At 41.8% G+C, this 25,561-nt stretch overlaps 1 protein-coding gene across 1 annotated transcript in view; it reads right to left on the bottom strand.

Annotated features, from left to right (window-relative positions):
* The window catches only part of LOC126474811 (uncharacterized), a 105,501-nt gene that overhangs the window by 34,597 nt on the left and 45,343 nt on the right, over positions 1 to 25,561 (bottom strand). Inside the window, exon 4 of the mRNA XM_050102284.1 lies at positions 7,826 to 8,169. Within this exon, the coding sequence (XP_049958241.1) occupies positions 7,826 to 8,169 (344 nt within the window). The remainder of the gene's footprint in view (positions 1 to 7,825; positions 8,170 to 25,561) is intronic.

Here is a 25,561-nt window from a genome sequence, read left to right as displayed (position 1 = left end):
GTATATTCACAGAGAACAAGTTAAGAAAGAATTGCAAGCTATGCTTGACCAAGGAGTTATTGAACCGGCAGTTAGTCCGTACATAAACCCGCTCCATATTGTTAAGAGACAGGATAACTCACTTCGCCTCGTACTTGATTCGCGTCATGTCAACGACATTATTATTAATGAAACAGATCGCCCACAGACACTAGAAGAACTTCTACAGAAATTTCATGGTACTGCTATTTATTCCACATTAGATTTGAAATCAGGATTTTGGCAAATTCAGCTCCATCCGAACTGCAGAAAGTACACAGCATTTCTCTGTTTTGGTGACTTATCAATTTTGCAAATTACCATTCGGTTTAACAATTTCTTCAGCAGCATTTATTCGCGGTTTAAATACTATACTTCCGACAGAACTGAAAGACAGAATCACAACGTCTTATTGCAGAAGCTAACCGGTCTGAACACAATCTGATTCTGGAACAACTGTTGCAAACTTTTCGTGCACAAGGACTCACAGTTAATCTTAGCAAATCGCACTTTGGCAAAACCTCCATAAAATTTCTTGGGCATGTAATTTCAGCAGAAGGTATTGCGCCTGACCCGGAAAAACTTCAAGCTTTACGTGACATTACTGTACCTACGACGAAGAAACAACTACGCAGCCTTTTGGGATTAATTAATTTTTTCGAAAATTTATTCATTACTCTGCTTTAGATACACCTAGATTATGCCAGTTGACGGGTAAAAACGCTATTTGGTCCTGGGATAGCCAAGCACATTCTGAATTTGTTAATTTCAAACATGCCTTGTTGAATGCATCACTTTTATCGCACCCAGATCCTACCAGAAATTTCTCCATTGCCACCGACAGTTGTAACACCGCTTTAGGCGTACACATTTTTCAGGAAATTGAAGAAGACGGTACTACAGTAATTAAAAACATCGCCTTTGCAAGTCGCATTCTGTCACCTGCTGAACGCAATTATTCTGTCACAGAACTTGAAACATTATGTGTTGTATGGGCATTTACGAGATTTAGGCATTTTCTTTATGGAAGACATACGACCGTTTACACAGATAGAGCTATACAGTTTTTACTTTCCGCTTAAATTTGCACATGACAGGCTAAGCAGATGGAAACTTTATTTACAGGAATTTAATTTTACAATTGTTCACATTCCCGGCACAAAAAATATTGTAGCAGACGCACTATCCCGTTCTCTCAGCAACAATCAGCAAGACATCGCAACCAACTTCTGCCAAGCAAATTCTAGCGTCCTGTATATTCAACAAGTCGCATTTGCAAATTTCATTTCATCGTCATTACGAGACATAGCACAAGAGCAGAGCAAAGACAACGTGTGGAAAGAAATTAAACGCCTTTGGCAGGATAGGAATAATGTTACCATCAGAAACCATTACACTGTACGCAAGAACATTCTGTTTCGCCGCTCTCACCCTGACAGCAACAACTGGTTATTATATATTCCTGACGAGCTTGTTAACAAATTAATTTGGTATACTCATTTAAGTTACGCACATTATGGAGCAAGAAAATGTTTTCTTATACTGAGACAGAACTGTTATTTTGCGAACATGGAGAAACGTATTCGACGAGTTTTAGCGTCATGTAAAATCTGCCAGAAAGCTAAATCAGACACGTCTTCACATATTCCTCCGTTACATCCCATTGTACCCGTTAAACTGAGACACATGGCCGCTGTAGACATTTTTGGTCCGATTCCAGATCTAATAGAGGTTTTTGCTACATCTTTGTCGCTGTTGAACTCACTTCGAAATTTCTAACCTTCACTCCGTTACGCAAAGCTACTGCTAAATCTATTTCGAATGCATTTGTAAAACATTTTTTATTTCATGTAGGGCATGTATTGAAAGTAATTTCCGACAATGGACCGCAATTTCGATATGCAATATGGACACGTATGTTACGAGCTAGAAACATTTCTCCGATCTATATATCCAAGTATCACGCTTCTTCGAACCCTTGTGAACGACTAATGAAAGAAATTGGTAAACTATGTAGAATATACTGCCATAAAAAACATATTGATTGGGATACACACATACTCTCATTCCAGGATGTAATTAACTCCATACCAAATGAATCTACTATGCTATCTCCGACTGTTATATTGAAAAATGTTGAACCACTTAACAAAATTAAAGAATTAGTATCCTTTCCTACATCTCGTCGACTACGTCACCATGAAATAATTGACATTGCGCTGAACAACATCAAACGTACCGCAGAGCGCCGGAGACGACAGCAGAAACAGGTTTGTACACGCCGTGACTTTCACATTGGGCAGAAGATATTAGTACGCACGCATTATTTATCCAACAGAGGAAAGAGTAGATGCAGTACATTTGAGCTTCTATACGCAGGTCCATACAGAATTCGCAGCATTCCTCACCCCAATGTGGTACATGTCGAAACTTTGAGAACCAGGAAAAGCAAAGGCAGTCACCATGTCTCCAATATTAAACCCTTTATTGAATGAACATACTTTGTGATTTATCACTCTGTAATGCCATTTCCTGATTTTTATATGACCAATTATGCAATTATATTTAGCTGACTACTTACTGATGATGATCATATTTTTTCTTGGCAAGTGCCCGGCAAGGTAAAGTTAGCAGGTCGCTTTTCTTGTCGTTACACATCAGACTGTGCACATTTTTCCATTTTTCGTGTATGTATGATTGTTTTCCCGCTTTTACTGAATGCACTATGTAATCTTTAAGATATAACAAACACCAGTTGACTTTGACATTTTGCCTTATGATCTCAACATCGTGACTATTTTACATTTTTTACTACTAAATTATGATACTGGGTGTACATTTTTTGCCCTTGAAAACTGTCTATGTTTTTGACCTAATACGTTTTCTGTCATGCTATGCTGTATGCTTAATTATATCACTAGAAACAAGTTTTTATTTAATGGGTATATAAATTAAATGCAAATATTAATCCTTATTCATCATTTTCAGGAAGCAATACCGTGTAAAAGAAATAAATTGAACAACCACAGTGGTTTACTATGAAATGAAAATTTTACCATCAGAATGAAGGAAAGAAAATGCAATATCTTGTCATGAAGAGTAAATGGATCAGAATTAACAAGCATTAACCAGAATATACTATACACATCGTATCATAGCAGTCTTGACTAATTATTTTTCTTTCAGAATACGAGGCGATTGATGCAGGCTGTCAGACAGAACTACACATGTTAATTTTAGTGATGATATATGCTAGAAGTAAGAAACTCTATACTATATGAAGTAACGAATGATAATGAATAGTTGTATGAAGTAAATGGTAATTTGAATAATGAATAATGAAGTGTCTATTTTTTGCAGATGATAATAAATGATGATGAATAGTTATATGAAGAATATGGTAATATGAATAATGAAGTTTTTCTTTGCAGATGATGAAAATGATGAAGTTATGGTAATATGAATAATGAAGTCTTTCTTTGCAGATGATGATAATGATGAAGTTAATATATTTACTATTAGTTAAGAGATGCTATGTAGTTATTTAAGTATTTGTTGCAGTTCCTTTTGACAGTATGTCTTATGTCGCATAGTATAATGATTGAATGTTTGGGAAAGACAGCTACAGTACATACTTACTAAGTACACGTTTCATTACCTGTTAATTCGAAGTTTACTACTTTTCAGCATAATATACATTTTTTATTTCAGGGCAATAATCCACTTTGTATTTTTTCCAGGATAAGCTTTCCATGATATTAATATGCTACAAGCATTTAGTTATTAAACCTATTCCAGTACTTTACCCAGTTGTGTATCATTCATGAATGTGATCACATATACTCTACTTGTTTGATAAACTTGCTACAGCTGACTCATGACGAATGACGTTATTAATCCTTATCTCCAGCAATAAGTCAAAAGCATATATTTTCATTCCCCAGCAATTATCGATCCCAACGCAATACATTGATAGCAAAAAAAAATTTATTACTAGTCCCAGCTATTACCGGTATACAACCAAATAATGCTACCAGTTAAAGATATATTTCTAGTCCTAAATGTAACGCAAATTTTTCTGATGTATTGATTCCATTATGTCTATGTATTATTGGACTACAGGCCTTGAGTAATAGTTACAGTGTGTTACATTTTAAATATGTCCTATGTCACTTGAATGATGAGTTCTGAATAATACTGAATAATGTTTTGTAAAACTATATGAATACTTTGTAAATGGCCAATGAGTGCCAATAATTACTGCTATCAGATGAGTTATGAATAGTGTTTTGTAATACTTAATACTTGCTACATGTTTAGCCAATGAGTGCCAACAATTGTTCAGATCAGTTGATAGACTAGCGTAATTCTCAATGATGACTAGCATAAGACTTAATGTCCTTCACCTTCTGACCTAATTACTAGAAATTACTGCAATATCCGTTTGTCCTGTCCATCCTCATGATCATGGAGCACTATATTTGGTTTTTGCACTAATTCTCTGTTGATGTGAGATTATGGATTCTACAAGAATGTGGTGATGACATATCAAGCTGTCCACCACCTTGAACGATGGAGATGTCATTATGGTCCTACTGTTTGGTGTACCTAATGTACTAACAAAATGATAACATACAATATTAATACAACATTTCAGTGTCTTGGCTACACTGATAAATACTTCAGGGAAGAGAAATTCAGATTGTCTCACTTGGTGTTGTGCTTCTGTAGAGAGATATGGACTTACAGTGCAGCTATGTGCAACCTACTGTGCTACAACCATGATGCAATCCTTCCCATTCCTTTCCTAGTTCTTGTAAAATGAAGACTTATACAGTGCGTTTAAATTCTTGTAAAACGATAAAGACATATACAGTGCGTGTGCACATCATTTCATTTCTTAATATGATCAGTTGTCCTAAATATGCTAAAGACTTTTACAGTGCGTGTGCACTTCATTTCATTTGTTAATATGATCAGTTGTCCTAAATATGCTAAAGACTATTACAGTGCGTGTGCACTTCATTTCATTTGTTAATATGATCAGTTGTGCTAAATATGCTAAAGACTTTTACAGGGTGTGTGCACTTTATTTCATTTGTTAATATGATCAGTTGTCCTAAATATGCTAAAGACTTTTACAGTGCATGTGCAGTTTATTTCATTTGTTAATATCTTTTGTACTCATTGCGTATACATTTTGTCATTTCTTGATATGTTCTGTACACAATGCGTGTGCACTCTGTTTCATTACTTAATATGTTCTGTAATTATCAATAATGTATATACTCTGTGACTGTAGACTTAATAACTAAATAGACTATAGAAAAATTTATTGCTCATGGCATGTCCAATTGACTCACCATCGCTGCCAAAGTCTTGCCCCCCCCCCCCCCAGTGGAGGGTTATGTAAGAGGTCCATGATTAAGGAATTTGTTGTTAGCGCACTCGAGCAGATGTAATTTCGATGGATTGCTCACGCACTACTGCGATATGTAAGGTATAAGAGAATCTGAGACCAAAGAGCAGTGTTGACTGCAGTAGGAACTGTGTAGCAGTAGCAGTAAGTAGTTTACTAGCGAGCAGTCTGGTGTATCGTGTTGGCTGGGCCGGTCGTGGTGGAGTGATGGCGGAGCCTGAGCGTTGTAGCATAAGGTAAAAGCAGCCTCGCGCATATGTAGTATTGTTAAATCAAGTCCCAAGTAAATGTTTAAAAAAATCTCTTAATAATAATCTTTCTCATAAAAAGTAACTTTTGACGATCATTCATTTCAATTTAAAGAATTTACTAATTTCTCCAATCCTTCGTCATCCCTATTATTGAAAAGAAAAATCAGTTGTTTACTTTTATAAATGACAAATCTATCGGCCAACATTGCACAGGGCTGCGCCAAAAAAATTTCTTATAGGAGCAGATATATATGCATTATCCGGCGACCTAATTGAGGTAAGAATTTTCATTTTTTATTCAGAATGATATTTCAGGGCCACGACGTACCGCTGCTGACGTCCTAAATTTACCAGTTTAAATTGACAGTCAATTATTGAAAGGTTATAAGTGAGTCACATTTTTTATTATTGAGAGATTAGTCACATTTTATTATTGATAGGTTACGCAATTTTCCTGTTGGTAGGTTATACTGAATGTGAACGACATAATTATATTTTTTTTACTGTTGAGAGGTTTGGGAATTTTTCTGTTATGAGGTTACACTAAATGTGAATATTATTCGTAATACTTAATTTATATTGTGGAGAGCTTACAACCTGACCCAACATATCGAGGATGAGTCTGAGAGGAAAGAGATCACGGGAGTGGCATTCGTAGACCTTTCAGCTGCATATGATACTGTAAACCATCGGAGGCTCCTTAGGGAAGTATATAATGTGACAAGAGATTACCATTTAACTTCACTGTTAGGTACTTTGCTGCATAATAGGAGATTTTTGGTCTGTCTCCAGGGCAAGAAGAGCAAGTGGAGAAATCAGAGGAATGACCTACCTCAGGGAAGCGTCCTCGCCCCAGCTCTGTATAATATATATACAAATGACCAATCCGTGCCAAACATCACGCGCCAACTTATGTATGCCGATGACACTGCAGTTGTAGCTCAAGGTAACAATTTTATGGATGTAGAGGAGAAATTAACCAGTACCTTGGAAGCTCTCTCCCAGTATTATGAGGCAAACCACCTAAGGCCGAACCCTTCCAAGACGCAGGTCTGTGCATTCCATTTAAAGAACAGGGAGGCAAATCGTGAATTAAATGTAATATGGAGAGGTGAACATCTCGAGCATTGTAAAACGCCCAAAAATCTTGGTTTCACGTTGGATCGCACACTGACCTATAAACATCATTGTAATGCCACAAGGGAAAAAGTCTCAACTAGAAACAACATCATCAGGAAACTAGCCAGCGGATCCTGGGGTGCAAACCCAAAAGTCCTGCGAACTTCAGCCCTTGCGCTCAGTGTGGCAGCCGCGGAATACGCCGCTCCAGTATGGTCTGCATAAACACACGCGACAAAAGTTGATGTCGCGGTGAATGAAATGGCACGGATTGTTACCGGATGCTTGAGCCCAATCCCAGTGCACAAGATGTACTTTAATCATGGGGATCGCACCGCCCGACATACGACGCGACATCGCTGCCGAAGCCGAAAAAACCAAGCAAGAAAAGGGCATGCGTCACCCGTTGTATGGACACCAGCCTGCTGACCGACGGCTTTGTTCGAGGAAGAGTTTCCCGTCACGTACCCGAGCCCTGGAAGGGTCGGCTGCAGAGAATCGTTTGAAAAGGTGGGACATCGACCTGAGAAATCCCCATAAAGATGTAAAAGAAAACTGGCGCCTGTTGGAGACCTACCATATACAGTCTGGAGAACCCTAAACCGTATGGGGGCAGAAGTGCCAAAGTGCAAGGCAAATCTGCAGCAATGGGGTTTCCTAAAAGAGAATGAGAACACTGTCTGTGTGGTTCTGTCCAGGATTCTCAACACCTGCTTATCTTTCCACATTTAGACCAGCCCTGCACAATGAATGACTTATGCGAGACAAATGACAAGGCCATATTGGCTGCTGATTTTTGGAAGTCTGAAGTCTAGTTCCGGACACAGAAAGTAAGTATCTTTGTGGTGTAGCAATTTTAATGGCCAGTAGTGTATTTTATCGCAAGTTTTTGATTTGTTTCACATTCTGACTTTCCTAGTCTCCAGACACCTTTGTTGCTACTACTTGACACCGCAGAGTGTCAGGACACCCAGGCTGGGAAGCTTTGCTCCAGAGGACCAGCCTGGAGCTGACTTACTTGGTGGGGGAGGCCTCCCTCTTGGTGCCACGGGCCTCCAGCCCAGCCTTGGTGGCACCCGCCAGACGCAGCCCCAGCTCGCGGTCCAGCTGCTGGTCCAAGTTGAGGTCGAGGTCAGAGTCCGGCTCGAGGTTGAGGCTGAGTTTGAGGCTGCGTGGCAGCGCGGACAGCAGCTGGGCCAGGCGCTGCGGCCGGCAGCGGTGGTGGCACACCTCGGCCGTCAAGCGCGTCCACAGAGGGCCGCCGCAGTACAGCGCCGACAGCGAGTCCGCGCCATCTGCACCGCACACCGGGCACACGCACAGCTGCAGGGCGCTCCTCGCATCGACAACGGTCGCCTGACACTGTTATACCAAAGTACATTTGCAGCAACGATAGTGATGGGAGCTGGAGAAGTGAATAAAAATTTGTGCCATGGCCATGACTCTAAGCCCTGTCTGCCTGCTTACTAGACAAAGATGCTGACCATTACACCACCAGATCACTACGGTCAACAATGCTGTACAAACTACCTAAGTCGAATTTCCTCCCCAACACAAACTTCGATTCAAATCTTCAGCTTATTTTCCCCCAAAACTGTCACTATTGCCAGGGCTCTCCAAAATTATGACAGCACACTGGTGTTGGATGTAAGGGGTAAGTCCTGTACCACAGGTGATCCATACAGATCTCATAATTAAATTTTCCCTGAGATATTTTAAGTCTCCAGGAGTAGACAACATTCCATTAGAACTACTGACAGCCTTGGGAGAGCCAGCCCTGACAAAACTCTACCATCTGGTGAGCAAGATGTATGAGACAGGCGAAATACCCTCATACTTCAAGAAGAATATAATAATTCCAATCCCAAAGAAAGCAGGTGTTGACGGATGTGAAAATTACCGAACTATCAGTTTAATAAGCCACGGCCGCAAAATACTAACACGAATTCTTTACAGACGAATGAAAGAACTGGTAGAAGCCGACCTCGAGGAAGATAAGTTTGGATTCTGTAGAAATATTGGAACACGTGAGGCAATACTGACCCTACGACTTATCTTAGAAAATACATTAAGGAAAGGCAAACCTACGTTTCTAGCATTTGTAGACTCGGAGAAAGGTTTTGACAATGTTGACTGGAATACCCTCTTTCAAATTCTGAAGATGGTAGGGGTAAAATACCGGGAGCGAAAGGCTATTTACAATTTGTACAGAAACCAGAATGTAGATATAAGAGTCGAGGGACATGAAAGGGAAGTAGTGGTTGGAAAGGGAGTGAGACATGGTTGTAATCTATCCCCGATGTTATTCAATCTGTATATTGAGCAAGCAGTAAAGGAAACAAAAGAAGAATTTGGAGTAGGAATTAAAATCCATGCATTTGACGTTGTAATTCTGTCAGAGACAGCAAAGGATCTAGAAGAGCAGTTGAATGGAATGGACAGTGTCTTGAAAGGAGGGTATAACATGAACATCAACAAAAGCAAAACGAGGATAATGGAATGTAGTCGAATTAAGTCGGTTGATGCTGAGGGAATTAGATTAGGAAATGAGACACTTAAAGTAGTAAAGGAGTTTTGCTATTTCGGGAGCAAAATAACAGATGATGGTCGAGGTAGAGAGGATATAAAATGTAGACTGGCAATGGCAAGGAAAGCGTTTCTGAAGAAGAGAAATTTGTTAACATCGAGTACAGATTTGAGTGTCAAGGAGTCATTTCTGAAAGTATTTGTATGGAGTGTGGCCATGTATGGAAGTGAAACATGGACGATAAATAGGTTAGTCAAGAAGGGAATAGAAGCTTTCGAAATGTAGTGCGACAGAGGAATGCTTAAGATTAGATGGTAGATCACATAACTAATGAGGAGGTATTGAACAGAATTAGGGAGAAGAGAAATTTGTGGCACAACTTGACTAGAAGAAGGGATCGGTTGGTAGGACAATTCTGAGGCATCAAGGGATCACCAATTTAGTACTGTAGGGCAACGTGGAGGGTAAAAATCGTAGAGGGAGACCAAGAGATGAATACAGTAAACAGATTCAGAAGGATGTAAGTTGCAGTACGTACTGGGAGATGAAGAAGCTTTCACAGGATAGAGTAGCATGGAGAGCTTCATCAAACCAGCCTCTGGACTGAAGAACACAACAACAACATTTTAAGTCTCATCTTTATCTACAGTAATGATGGAAGCTGAAGAAGTGAATTAAAATTTCCATTATTGTTGTAGATAAAGATGAGACTTAAAATGTCTCGGGGAAAATTTCATTACATAACATTTGCAGCAGTTGTGCTATTCTTCAGCCAACAGATAAATACTCCTACGAGAGCATAAAAAATGCGAAGATGTTCCTGTTTATTTAAAAGACTCTGACTGGAAAGTGGGGTACCAGCTGCATTACTCACCACCTTTAAAAAAGTTCCCCAAAATGTTTGGCGTGCATATATATTCAAGTGCTTTTTTTTCAGTTGTCCTTCTTACTCACTCATATAGCACAACTCGTTGTTATTATATCTTTGTGGCTCCCTGTCGTTGTCTCCTGTGTCACAGCCACAGTTGTCTTCATTCTGTCCTACTAATACCGCCTCCTTTCAATCCCACTGGCCTCCTCTCGCTCCCTTTACAGCTACTATCACATTCCTTCCTTGCTACTGCTGTCTCCTCTCATTGTCACTCTCATACTCATTGTAATTCTCATATATTCGGTCTCTCATTATCACTGGCTCAAATCCACTTCCACTTTCTCCTTCCTCTCTACCTCTCCTCCCCTCAGCCCTACCCCCACCCCTCACCTTATACTGTCTCATCCACTCCTTTACTAGCACTGTTCTGTCACTGTCCACTGTGTTCCACCGCCATCGTGTCCCTCTCTTTCTCTCATACCGCCATTGTCTCATCTGCTCTTTCTATACCACAACCACTGTCTACTACACTCCACTACAAGGGTAATCCCAAAAGTAAGGTCTCCTATTTTTTATAAGTACATAGACCTGTTTGTTTCTAAAATGGTTTACATTAGTTTACACCTTGAACATTTAGCTATTTTTCGACATAATCACCATTTCTGTCGATGCATTTTTGTAGACGCTGTGGCAGTTTTTGTACGCCCATGTCATACGACCTCGCCGCGATGCTGTTCAGAAAGTTATGAACCTCTTCTTTCACCTCATCGTCGGATATAAATCGCTTTCCAGACAAATCTTCTTTTAACCTAGGGAACAGGTGGTAGTCACTGGGAGCCAAGTCAGGACTATAGGGTGGGTGGGTGATTATGTTCCACTGAAACTTGCAGGAGAGCAACGGTTTGCCGAGCGATGTGTGGGCGAGCGTTGTCATGGACAATGTGTACGCCCTTGCTCAACATTCCTCTTCTCCAGTTCTTACCCGTCTTCCGGAACCGCGCCGCTGCTACAGTCGCAGGTTCGAATCCTGCCTCGGGCATGGATGTGTGTGATGTCCTTAGCTTAGTTAGGTTTAAGTAGTTCTAAGTTCTAGGGGACTGATGACCTCAGTAGTTAAATCCCACAGTGCTCAGAGCCATTTGAACCATCTTACCTGTTTAAGTTTTTGCAGAGTGTCACAGTACCTGTCAGCGTTAATCGTGGTCCCAGCGATTCAGCTCCGACGACGAAGTGAAAGAAGAGGTTCACAACTTTCTGAACAGCATGGCGGCGATCTGGTATGACATGGGCATACAAAAACTGCCACAGCGTCTACAAAAATGCATCGACAGAAAAGGTGATTATGTCGAAAAATAGCTAAATGTTCAAGCTGTAAACTGATGTAAACCACTGTAGAAATAAACAAGTCTATGTACTTACAAAAAAATAGGAGCCCTTACTTTTGGGATTAGCCTCGTACCTATTACTTTTTCGCCCCTTTTCCACTGCCATTGACTCCTTCCCTATCAGCATAGAAAAGGGCAAATACGTTAGTATGCCATAAATTTTAAATGTGCTAAGGAAGGCAGAATTAGGCAGCTGGTATCTGTTACGGCGTAAAGTCAGCGTCGGCACGCCAGTCGGGAACGCTAGACAAGAGACGGCTGCGAGAAGGGGCCAGCCAATCGCCTGCTGACCGACCTCCCTCCAGGATGACAACGCAACAGCAGCGGCCCCTATGTGAAGAGGACAAAAGCGCCGCGCCCAGCTGGTGGCAGCCCACTTCGATAGCAGCTTCAATGTTAGCCACTTCGTTAGTGACGCATCGTAGCCTCCATCCTTAGCAAGCTCTATGTAGCACAGACTTGTGCTCGTCTATTCTGAAGAAGACTGATTATTTTTTATGTCGCCCTTTGCTTGTGACACATCTATCAAAGTAAAGTAACTCCGCCTGTCTTATTGTATTAAAATTCATTAATCCAAGATGTTTCGTTGTTTGTCTAGTGAACCGAGTATGCAGGATTCCTAGACACAACAACAGTGGCTGCGAGGTGGAGGACTAACATGGCTACGAAGATGTCTGAATAACACAGCGAGAACCTGTCAATGTTCGAACCCCAAGCCGCCTGCTGCCATCGATTGTCTCTGTTTTGTTTTGTAGTGGGCTTTTGTGTTTTGCTGCACCTTAAATCTACCTCGTCTTTTATTTGGAGGGGTGTGTTTACATGTTTTAACAACAACTCTTATAGTGCTTTTTCTCTTCACTGTTTTCAGGTGAGCGTTGCAGAAATTTTCTTTGCTTGTGTGCTTCTTTTTATTGCTTGCATTGTCTGTCTGTTGCATTTGCCTATTCTAAAATGAGCAACTCACATCTTCCACTCCCTGCTCGGACGCCTCAGCTACAAGCTAGATGCAACACAGCCAACACAGATGTTTCAGCTTCAGGCACAGCGGATCGCAACCCTTCTAACCACGGTACAGCAGTTACTGGCAAACCAAGCTACCAATGCAGTGCACCCAACCGACCAACAACTGTAGCTCTGAGTGCTATACCACCATTTTGCCACTTTAACGAAAAGGAAGAAGAATGGCTCGAGCAACAGTATGAAGCCCACATCATTGTTCACAAAGTACCAGGTACTGCGAAACTACATTCCTTTTTGTCAACATTAGGAAGTGGTGTCTTTCGCCTGATTCAGAAATTGTTCCCTAACGCCACTTGGAGTGAACTTTCCTATGGTCAGGTTGTAGGTTCCCTAACTAACTATTATGATTGTAGGTTCCCTAACTAACTATTATGACCAACAAGTGAATGTGGTGGCAGCTAAGAACCAATTCTTTCGTTGCAAGGAAAGGTCAGAACAGACTTATTGCGAGTTGGTAACAGATTTGCAGGGTAGGACGAAGAAGTGCAAATTCAAATGTACTTGTGGTGCTTTATATTCAGGTAATATGTTGCGTGTTGCGATTGTGTACAATGTGGCTGATGTCATCCTTAGAGAACAGATTTTGATACAGTCAGATCCATCATTTTATCATGTAGTGCAAATTTTAGATCAGTATGATTCAGGTGTATGAGCGGCCTATAAATCTGAGCAACCGCCAATTTGTCGGGTTGAATAATGCCTTACTCACGACCTGGACAGCAGGCAGCAACAGCACGCCTGTCTGAAACTAGCATGCGTCTGACAGCTTATGATGGACAAGAAATTCCTGTTTTCAGAAAATGTAGTTTGCCTGCCATGTCTCGCTCGCATACGCGAAATGTGACTTCCACTGAGTGTAAGGTGTCAAAGAAATAATACACTTTAAACTGAATTCCTGAAACAATTCCGCTTAACTAGATATGTAACACGACACAGAAAATGTAGTTTGCCTGCCATGTCTCGCTCGCATACGCGAAATGTGACTTCCACTGAGTGTAAGGTGTCAAAGAAATAATACACTTTAAACTGAATTCCTGAAACAATTCCGCTTAACTAGATATGTAACACGACACAGTTACATGAAAATGTACGAATTTTATTGAAAGGCAAAGCGAATAAACAAACCGACATTTCATTAATATAAACCACTAACTCACACTAGTAATTGCACACAAGTGATTTCCCAGACCCGAGCTACGAGACGCAGTTCTAAGGGAAGGAGAATTTATACGAAGGAATGCCCGTCCCGTGTTCAGCTGAAACTTTCGCAGAGGGACACCAAGCAGACACAACGAGACGCCGGAGCCACTGTGTATCCCGCCACCAAAAGCAGCCGACCCTTCAGAAAGAATTTGTACAGGAAGATAGCGGGAGATGCCAGATAAACATCCGGAAAAACCCAACTCAGAACACTGGTCACTCACTGTAGCCACCTCTGTTAGAACGCCCGCGAAAGAAAAAGCTCTTTATCTCAGTATTACATAGCAGAAGTTAAACTCTGCCCTACAAAAGAAAGACACCTGTGATAGGCTACAAAAACTCGAATGTGTGCAGTTATAACAAGTACGAGCACTCTGATTGGCCAGAAAGAAAACGCGTGACCAGCTGTTTTGATATAGGCAAATTGCAAACAGAGTAATCCGCTTCTTCTCTTGCAGCAAATCATCGAGTGTTTGAGCAAGGTGACTTGCGCTGCGCTGAGACGATTGTGAGCGTCATTATGTGAACACTTGTTCACAGGCTCGTCTTAACTTAAACTGCACAATCTCCTAGCTCAGAGAATCGCACTGAACACTGACAGTTAACGCTTGCGAACGATTAGAGGGCAATGACGTACGCGCTATTTCAGTCAAATAACATATACCACGCCAAATAACTTAGCTGCGGAATAACTAGGAGTCCTGGCTTCATCGAAGATGTAGGAAATGTATCCGATTGGTGTTTAACAGTCGAGAGAGATTTAAAATAGATTCACAGGTTCATAGCTCGTGCCAACAGCAGCCACTGCTGCCGACGACGAAAGGCAAACACACACGTTCGCGCTATGCCAGCAAGAACTGTGGTAATCTCCGTCGCTCCAAATTTTTCTACATTCAAACATGACCTGTAGTTAAACATATTCACGACTTCTTAAAAGACATCATAGTCGCCGTTGATTGTATAAAATATTTATTATTACGATTGCAATTTCGGCCTTATGGGCATTTTCAAGTAACACTGTGCCGGCCGGAGTGGCCGAGCGGTTCTAGGCGCTACAGTCTGGAACCGCGCGACCGCTTCGGTCACAGGTTCGAATCCTGCCGCGGGCATGGATGTGTGTGATTTCCTTAGGTTAGTCAGGTTTAAGTAGTTCTAAGTTCTAGGGGACTGATGACCTTAGAAGTTAAGTCCCATAGTGCTCAGAGCCATTTGAACCAAGTAACACTGCAAAAGACGATATGTACTCATGTGAGACAGTCTTATATTCTGACAGAATGTAACTTTTGCAGTGTTACTTGAAAGTGGCCATAAGGCCGAAATTTCAATCGTAATAATAAATATTTTATACAGTCAACAGCGGCTATGATGTCTTTTAAGAAATATTATATGACTGTGAATCCCAACCATGAGAAGTTAATCAAATATTCATGAGTGTCGGGCTTAATTGAAGCAGAAACGCGAGATACCCGATTTAACGAAAAGAGCTGATCAGCCACTGTACAGTGCTTTATACTGTTAAGTTATGGAATTGTTTTAACTGTGTACTTTTTGTTGATTGCTCTTTATCGAACCCCTTTCAATTTTGGGTATTTTCATTGTGCACTTAAGCGTAATTGATATCCCTGGACCCAATTGTATTTAATTTGTTTGTATTTTTATCGACCCCCAGACATGGTCATCAACCATCTTACCATTAAGGAACCCTATAATAGTTAGGAATTGCGCTTCACAGTTGTGAACACCCTGTATCAATATTTTACCATCTTGTACGTAATTTTGCTACCATTGCTATGTCATGAAGTCATACTTAGAGTAAAAATAAACCTTAATTACGAAAATCTAAGATTTTCTTTTTGCCTGAACCTGTACACTAATTTATGTTAGCTATAAAGTTTCCTTTACAGGGAGTGTAGTGAAACCGACACAGAGATCACTGCCTGACTACATCACTGTCTGTACTCCTGCACCCTTCTGAACTCTGCATGATTGAGATGGTATCTTCCTACCTTGAAGGTCGTAGGTTCAAAACCAAATACCTAAAGCACTCACAGAGCGTCCTTGCCCGAATGTGGTTGGGAAACAGATCAGAACCAGTCTCACACAAGTTAGATGTGCTACAATCACGCGATTGTGAGAAAATATTTGGACTTGGTTCTTTTGATTTGTTTGGCTTTCAGATTCAGGACAATGTGTTTTCAGTGACTGCATTCAATGCCAAATGCAGTGTAGCTAGCTTCCTGAAAGAATTCCCTGAACTCTTTTCTGAAGGTTTAGATAAGGCCAACAATTTTGTTGCACATATTACTATGCTCAGCCGAAATTTTGACGGGCCGGACCTGTTCCCGTTGGATTACGAGACAAAGTGTTTGCTGAACTTAAGGAGCTGTAAGACAGCGAAGCTATCACGTCCATACAAGTTAGTCAGTAGGCAAGTCCACTGGTTTTGCTCCCCAAACCCTCCGGTGGCTTCGCCACTGACTCTACAGTCAACCCACAAACTGTAATTGATATTTATCCATTGCCACACCCAGAGAATCTCATGGACAGATTAGGCGTTGGTCGCTACTGTTCAAAAATTGATTTGCACGACGCATGTCTTCAAATACTACTAGATCAAGAATCTCAAACCGCGTGTGTGTGTGAACCCTCATTTGGGCTTGTTTAAACATTTACGTTTGCCTTTTGGTAGTGCACCAGCTCCCGCCATTTTCCAATGGTATTTGGAACAGCTGACTGTTCAAGTACCAAACTAACTATTTGGACGATATTGTCGTAGCATGTCGTACACCTGAAGAACGCATTGAAAATTTGTGTGCTTTGTTTCGTGTGTTATCTGATGCATGACTAAAGTATAGACTGGAAAAGTGTGATTTTTTTTTTTAAGCTGAGTTGCAGCATCTTGGTCATGTCATAAACAGCCAAGGTGTACATCCTCTTCAGTCGCATTTGTTAGCTATACGTGACCTGCCAGTTCCACATAATGTCACAGAACTGCAGTCAGTGTTAGGGAAAATGAAGTATGATATTCGGTTCGTACCGAATGTTGCGCAAATCGCAGCTCCATTGCATCGCTTGCGCCGCAAGTACGTCCCCTTTGTATGGACAGATGCGTGGCAAGAAGTTTTTCAAAAACTAAAAGATGCTTTGCTCAGTGATCGATGCTTGGTTCACTTTGATGCTGAAAAACCAGTTGTGTTGCAAGTTGACGCTTCTTCTTACGGAATCGGTGCAGTGCTTTTACACAGAATTGGTGATAAAGACAGGCCTATTGCTTTGACATCAAAAGTTTTGTTGAAAGCTCAATGTAACCATCCGCAGATAGAGAGAGGCGCTGGCTGTTGTGTATAGTGTCACCAAATTCGACCACTACTTGTGTGGCAGAAAACTCTCAGGATTCTGAATTGCTTCAATGCTTTCCTCTGAACTATAGGAAAATTACACATGCAACCGGAGCTGATTCAGATTTGAACACTTTCCTAAAATATATTCGGACATCTTGGCCTCGCCCATTGCATAGCATCCAGAACCCTGTAGTGCGGCGATACTTTGTACGTCGACACAGCCTCGCTATGCAGGAAAGTGTCATTCTTGTTCAATATGACAGTCGACAGCCACACGTGTCGATCCCCAAAGCATTGCAAAAAGAAGCTTTGCAGTTATGTCACCAAGGACACTGGCGGATTGTTCGCACGAAACAGACAGCGCATCCACATTGTACTTGGCGAGGTATGAACACTCAAATAGAACAGATGATGTCACAGTGTCAGGCTTGTGTGGGCAATCAGTCTCCTCCGCAACAAAAAATCTCTGCTTGGGTTAAGTCGCAATCACCATGGCAACGGACCTTTCTGGAACATTCGTTGGTTGACTGTGGTAGACTCTTACAGCAAATTTACTTTTGCTGTGCCAATGAACTTGACAATGTCACGCAGCACAGTTCAGTCATCGTCCACTATTTTCTGCCTCGAAGGTTTGCCTGACGTCATAGTGATGGACAACGCCCCACAGTTCACGTCAAATTAATTTGAAACATTCTGTGAACGCACTGGTGCGCTGTTCCATCCACAGTCCAATGGCGAAGCGGAATGTTTTATCAGAACCTTCAAGGAGCAGATGGCCAAACTTCGCACCGCACACAGCATGGATCAAGCGTAACAACTGTTTATCGCCTTCTATTGTTCGCCGTTCGCATCCGTGAGATGAACCATAGCCGGCGGAATTGCTTCACGACTGCTGCAATGGGACTCTGCTCCGCCACGCGGGGTGGCCGCGCGGTCTTGGGCGCCATGTCACGGTCCGTGTGACTCCCCCGGTCAGGGGTTCGAGTCCTCCCTCGGGCATGGGTGTGTGTGTGTTGTCCTTAGCGTACGTTAGTTTAAGTTAGTTTAAGTAGTATGTAACCTTAGGGACTGATGACCCCAGCAGTTTGGTCCCATAAGACCTTACCACAAATTTCCAAACTCTGCTCCACCTGCTCTACCCCCCTGGGCATTCGGCGCCGAAGGAAGGCTGAAAGTATCGCTTTGCGCCGCATGATATTGTATTTTACAGGGTTTCTAGCGGCAAAAGATGGTTGGCGCGAGGCGAGATCCTCCGTCGACTTGGTGCATGCATGTACACTACTGGCCATTAAAAATGCTACACCAAGAAGAATTGCAGATGATAAATGGGTATTCATTGGACAAATATATTATACTAGAACTGACATGTGATTACATTTTCACGCAATTTGGGTGCATAGATCCTGAGAAATCAGTACCCAGCACAACCACCCCAGCCCGTAATAACTGAATTGATATGCCTGAGTATTGAGTCAAACAGGGCTTGGATGGCGTGTACACGTACAGCTGCCCATGCAGCTTGAACACGATACCACAGTTCAAGAGTAGTGACTTGCGTATTGTGACGAGCCAGTTGGTCGGCCACCATTGACCAGACGTTTTCAATTGGTGAGAGATCTGGAGAATGTGCTGGCCAGGGCAGCAGTCGAACATTTTCTGTATCCAGAAAGGCCCGTACAGGACCTGCAACATGCGGTCGTGCATTATCCTGCTGAAATGTAGCGTTTCGCAGGGATCGAATGAAGGGTAGAGCCACGGGCCGTAACGCATCTGAAATGTAACGTCCACTGTTCAAAGTGCCGTCAATGCGAACAAGAGGTGACCGAGACGTGTAACCAATGGTACCCCATACCATCACGCCGGGTGATACGCAGTATGGCGATGACGACTACACGTTTCCAATGTGCGTTCACCGCGATGTCGCCAAACACGGATGCGACCATCATGATGCTGTAAACAGAACCTAGATTCATCCAGAAAAATGACGTTTTGCCATTCGTGCACCCAGGTTCGTCGTTGAGTACACCTTCTCAGGTGCTCCTGTCTGTGATGCAGCGTCAAGGGTAACCGCAGCCATGGTCTCCGAGCTCATAGTCCATGCTGCTGCAAACGTCGTCGAACTGTTCGTGCAGATGGTTGATGTCTTGCAAACGTCCCCATCTGTTGACTCAGGGATCCAGACGTGGCTGCTCGATACGTTACAGCCATGCGGATAAGATGCCTGTCATCTCGATTGCTAGTGATACGGGGCCGTTGGGATCCTGCACGGCGTTCCGTATTACCCTCCTGAGCCCACCGATTCCATATTCTGCTAACAGTCATTGGATCTCGACCAACGCGAGCACCAATGTCGCGATACAATAAACCGCAATCGCGATAGGCTACAATCCGACCTTTATCAAAGTCGGAAACGTGATGGTACGCAAGTCCCCTCCTTACACGAGGCATCACAACAACGTTTCACCAGGCAACGCCGGTCAACTGCTGTTTGTGTGTGAGAAATCGGTTGGAAACTTTCCTCATGTCAGCACGTTGTCGGTGTCGCCCCCGCCGTCAACGTTGTGTGAATGCTCTGAAAATCTAATCATTTGCATATCACAGCATCTTCTTCCTGTCGGTTAAATTTCGCGTCTGTAGCACGTCATCGTCGTGGTGTAGCAATTTTAATGGCCAGTAGTGTATCTCTTTTCAGGCCAAAACGAATTGCACCGCCGACATCACAATCAAATTCGCCAGTGTCATGTGCACGGTGATCCATCTGTATCTCTTCCCCCAGCGATTCACAAATCCTGAGGGCAGCGCGACCACAGCAGCTGCCATAGGGTGTCATCACGACATCGCGGAATGACCCCCTGTAGACGGAGCCTTCGCCTCCTCCACCTCCTCTCGTCCTCCCGATGGAGCTGGACCTCAGGAGGTGGACGCGTACCCTTCCGGTTTTTTTCTGTGGGACGTTTCCACAAGAGGGAAGGCCGGATGATGGGGTACCATCGGAAGTCTGACGTCCCCTGCAACCACGGCATCCAGTCCATTGCAGCGTCCACACTCCTCGCTACCTCCTGTTGTCGTGCTCCTTATACGACGACGATCTGTCGCTTTGGGGGGTGGGGGGGGGGGGGGGGGATGGAGGTGAGGAATATTACGGCGTAAAGTCAAGCGCCGGTGCCCCAGTCAGGAAAGTCGAAGAAGAAAAGGCTGTGAGAAGAAGCCAGCCAATCGCACACTGACTGGCCGTCCCAACAGGACCACAACGCGACAGCAGTGATCCCTATGTGCAAAGCGCCGCAACCGACTGCTGACGGCCCAGTTCAGTAGCAGCTTCAAGGCTAGCACCTTGGGAGTAGCGCCAGCACTTAACTCTAGGTAGCACAGGCTATTGATTTTCCATACTGAAGAAAATTGTTTATTTCGTACGTCACCCTTTGCTTGCGACACATCTACATCTACATCTACATCTACATGGATACTCTCCAAAACACATTTCAGTGCCTGGCAGAGGGTTCATCGAACCACCTTCACAATTCTCTATTATTCCAATCTCGTATAGTGCGCGGAAAGAATGAACACCTATATCTTTCCGTACGAGCTCTTATTTTATCGTGGTGATCGTTCCTCCCTACGTAGGTTGGTGTCAACAAAATATTTTCGCATTCGGAGGAGAAAGTTGATGATTGGAATTTCGTGAGAAGATTCCGTCGCAACGAAAATCGCCTTTCTTTTAATGATTTCCAGCCCAAATCCTGTGTCATTTCTGTGACGCTCTCTGCCATATTTCGCGATAATACAAAACGTGCTGCCTTTCATTGAACTTTTTCGATTTACTCCGTCAGTCCTTGTAGTGGGACGAAATTAAACGTCACCCATCCACCAAGTCAGCCCAGTTTGCAGGTGACTATAAGTTTAATTTAGTTTTTGTTTATGTGTTTTCTTATTATTTGTAATAAATGTGAATTATCTAAAAGTTTTGTATTTTTTTTATGTGTTTCATGTAAGGAGAGATCGGCGCAACGAACGGGGACAGCATCTTCGTTGCCGCGACCAGAGAGGAAATTGCTGGCCGCTATACGTCGCGGGTCGACAGCCAAGGAGCAACAGAAGATCCTGGAACCGAGTTGTTGCGTCGTGTTTCTAAAAATTAAAAATGAATTTTTATACTCTTTTTTGTACAACAATGACGTCATAATGAGCTTAGTCTTATTGAAATGTTAGTCACTGTCTGTCAACGCTCAAGTTCACATCTGTATGTGTAGGAAGCTAATAAAATAGTGTATGCTACTAAAGTTGAAACACGTGTCTTGAAGATTTATTTATGAAGAATTATGTCAACGGATTAATAATATATTTGACAAGATTCGTGATTCTTACGGCGTTCGCCGAAACTTTGAATCTAAAAAGTTTATTTAATGTGTGATTCTGATATCGATTAGATCAAGATAACGTGTGTCAATATAATTTCTGAGGAGAAACAAACGAAATTTAAATTCGGAAAAGTTACAAAAACCAATTGGCCCAAGTGATGCAATTCTTTGCATACGACTCAACTGATGTTTTACAGTTTCGTTCAAGAACCATTCTATGACAATTTAAAAAGAATATGAATCATTTTGAAGTGGGTTGTAACTGACGTAGGTGACGAAGTCTGCACATGGTCATATATCAAACGAAAACTAATACGTCGTTACACCGCACCGTGGCGACCTTAGAAACAGGACTTGTGTGCAACTAAGGCACACAGGTACGAAACAAAACATCAAGAGTCCTTCGGAAGTCAACGCGAGTTTTCGTGGAGCCTTCACCAGCCAGCGGCGACTTCGTGGGTGTGGGCATCTGACGGAGCCGCAGCCAAGCAGTACGGTCACGCAGTTGTTCCACGAGAAGGCGCATCTGTTGGGCAGCAGCTGAACGCTGCAAACCCCGACAACCTTTTTTCTCACTAAACTAATAGGCCCAGTACGTCAGCTGCGGGGCGTTCCTCCGGCTGGTATTAGAGGTGTTGCTGAGGGCTTCGCCTGTCTACGGCGGTGCCGGGCGTGGTTGTAGCCAGCGACGTTTCCGGTGTTCGACTCAGCGTCCGGCCGGTTGCGGAAGCGGGGTCGCAGCATCTCAGCGGCTGCATCGACGGCTGTTACATCTGCAGCCCATAGCAGCACACTGATCATCGAGAACTACAAATTACAATATTAGTGTCCGGTGAGTTTGTTTCAAGTTGGAAGTGGAGTGTTGTACATAGGAAGTGTGCTTTTATAGGATTGTTGATTACAAGTCTGCGTGTGTAAATAGTTAATATCTTACAATAATGTCGGGAAGTGAAATGTCAGACGAAGAGCAATCTATGTCCGATAGGAGCATGAGATCCCTTTTTAGGGCGATAGCTAAATTAAAACAATCTAACGGGGATTTCCTAGCTGAATTAAAACAGTCTAACGAAGAATCTACTGCTAGATTAAAAGAGGAATTAAAACAGTCTAACGAAGAATCTATGGCTAGATTAAAACAGTCTAATGAGGAATCTACTGCTAGATTGAAACAGGAACTAAAACAGGAATTAAAACAGTCTAACGAGGAATCTACTGCTAGACTTAAAGGGGAGCTAACAAAATCAACAGACAGGTTGCAGGAATATCTTAATGAAACCAGTCGAGAATTAAGTGATAAAATAGAGTCTTCTAAAGTTGAAATGCAGGAAAAATTAGTAGGACTTAGTAATAAGATTGCTGATAATTGTAAAAGGTTAGAAGAACATATCCAGGAATCGCGCGAGGAAAAAGCTCGCATGCGACACGATATTACTGACTTATCCGAGAGACTAGATAGTGTCAATATCTTAGTTGTAAATGAAATACAGAAAAATAACGATATGTTACGAGATGAATTTTCTATGCAAACAGAAACTGTTCGCAGAGAATTATTGAAATCTATTAAAGAGGTCTCTACCAAACCTGTAGAGATTTCTTCAATAGATAATGTAGAATTAGAGACATTAACTCATCAAGTAGAAAAGGACCATACCGAAATCGAAAACATGAAATTTTTAATTACTGAAATATGCAGTAATCTTGAGACTGCCAAAGATAATAACATTGATGAAGGTACAGAGCGTTCACATCGTGAGCACAGTGAAGAATCGATATTAGCTAATCGAGTATCCAATACAGAAATGCGGATACAGGAAATTACTAAACGGTTATCGGAATTAGATAATAACGAGAACATTTCAGGTAGCAGAGGTAATAACATAATCAGAGACAACAGTCGCATCGAATTTGCTAGCTCGGACGACAACAATATGAATAAAGCAATCACGGCAAGCCAATCCGATGCAACTCCGTCTCTGCAATCTAAACAAAATCCGACTATTTCTCTCGCAGAATGTCTGGATGACATAACGACAAATTCAAATGTAGCAAGTCGATTTCCTGTATTCAAACCAGGAGGCGAACTTCATCCTATAATCTTTATAAAAGCTTTTGAAACATCATTATCTTCTAAATGGAGTAGTGAAAAACGCATTCAATTTGTAATAGGACATTTAGAAGCAGAAGCTGCGGAATGGGCAGTACTGCATAGAAATGAATTCAGGGATTGGGATGATTTTGTTAAGCAGTTTAAACAAAATTATTGGTCAAGACGAAAACAACAACACTTAACTTTAAAGTTGTTAGCCCCTCCTCCATATTCTAAACGGTGGAGAGGTTATAGGAATTATTTTGAATGGAATTTAAATCGTGCTCAATTAATTGAAGAACCAATTATTGAAAGTCATCTAATACGAGTCCTAAGTAGTAGGTTACCGTATTACATAAAGGAAAGAAAAATGTTATTCTACGAATTATACAAAACCTTAATAATGGGGACGAAACAGTTAACACCCGGGGTGTGTGGTTATATTTTAACGACTTGTTGTATTGGAAAGCACAGAGGGAACACCAGAGATGGAAAATCTGCATTCCGAAAACTGTTGTGGACGAGTTAATTACTTATATTCATGAAGGTTACGGGCATTTTGGAATTCATAAATGTATTAAACATCTAATGAAGTATTATTATTTCAAAAATATGTCACGTATTGTGAGAAGTATTATTAGGGCTTGTGAAACCTGTCAAAAGGTTAAAGTTAATAACAAATCCAAGCGTTATAAATTATATGCTGTAATTCCTCGAGGTTTGTGGGATCTACTGTCATTAGATTTTTTCGGCCCTCTGCCTCGGAGTTCAGGAGGATTAACATATGTGTTTGTTGTAATGGAATGTTGGTCCAAACATGTGAAACTGTATACTTTGAAACGAGCGAATACAGCAAGCGTTATACGCTGCCTCAGCCGAAATTACTTTGTTAACTGGGGCATTCCTAAACGACTTATGTCTGACAACGGTAGTGCCTTTATTAGTCGAAGATTTCAAGATATGATAAGACAATATGGAATCAAACATATCTTAATTTCGAAATATCACCCTCAAAGTAATTTAGTAGAAAGAGTCATGAAAGAATTAGGACGACTATGTAGAACTTATTGTGCACATAAACATACTCGGTGGGCCAAACTAATGCCTGAATTCGAAAAGATATTAAATGAATTGCCTCACCTAACGACGGGATTATCACCTATAGAAATTTTAGGCAAACGAATTATAGGTGAGCCTTTACTAGCTGCTTTACCTTGGCCACCAGTAAATGAGATACAACAAGATATTCCAGACGAAAAAGTTTGCGAACAGATTGTAAAAAATGCCGAACGGAGAATTAAAAGTTATAATCAACAGGCTGTAGAACCCTCATTTCAGGTAGGAGATCTTGTGCTAGTACGATCTCATCCTAAAAGTTCTAAGATCGATAAGGAATGTAGAAAATTCTTCTTTATCTTTGAAGGTCCATATGTTGTACATAAGATTGTACATCCCAAAGCATTACTTCTTATGGAACCTTCATCAGGTGTAATTAAAGGATTATATAGTGTTGATCAAATGAAACCCTTCATTCCTAAATAAGTTAATATTTAGTATATGTTATACACGGAAGAGCGTTCATAGTTTATTCATGTGAAGTTTTTCGTGATAGTTACGTGTTATTTTAAATAAATGACAGAAAGCTTAAACATGTGTTCTACAATAATCTACTGGTACTTCAAAAAGAGAAAGATAACCCAAAGGGGGATTTATATGGAAGAAACTTTGCTCTTAGGTCAAAAGGAATTTTGCATATTTTAAATTTACTCGGATAGTAGGAACCAAAGGGGATGGTTAATAGTTTTAGGGACCATGGGCGTCCAGAGCTATATGGCTCACGAGAACATAGCAGAGTGCCTTTAATAGAGGTTTGCAATAGTGTTAATATAGAACACACCAAACGGGGCTCTCTCGCTTGTTTCTCATAAATAAATGGCCATTACCCAACAAGGTGTCCGAAGGTAAA

Source organism: Schistocerca serialis, chromosome 4 (genome assembly GCF_023864345.2).
Source record: "Schistocerca serialis cubense isolate TAMUIC-IGC-003099 chromosome 4, iqSchSeri2.2, whole genome shotgun sequence".
Lineage (NCBI taxonomy): Eukaryota > Metazoa > Arthropoda > Insecta > Orthoptera > Acrididae > Schistocerca > Schistocerca serialis.
This window is presented reverse-complemented; position numbering and strand designations above follow the sequence as displayed.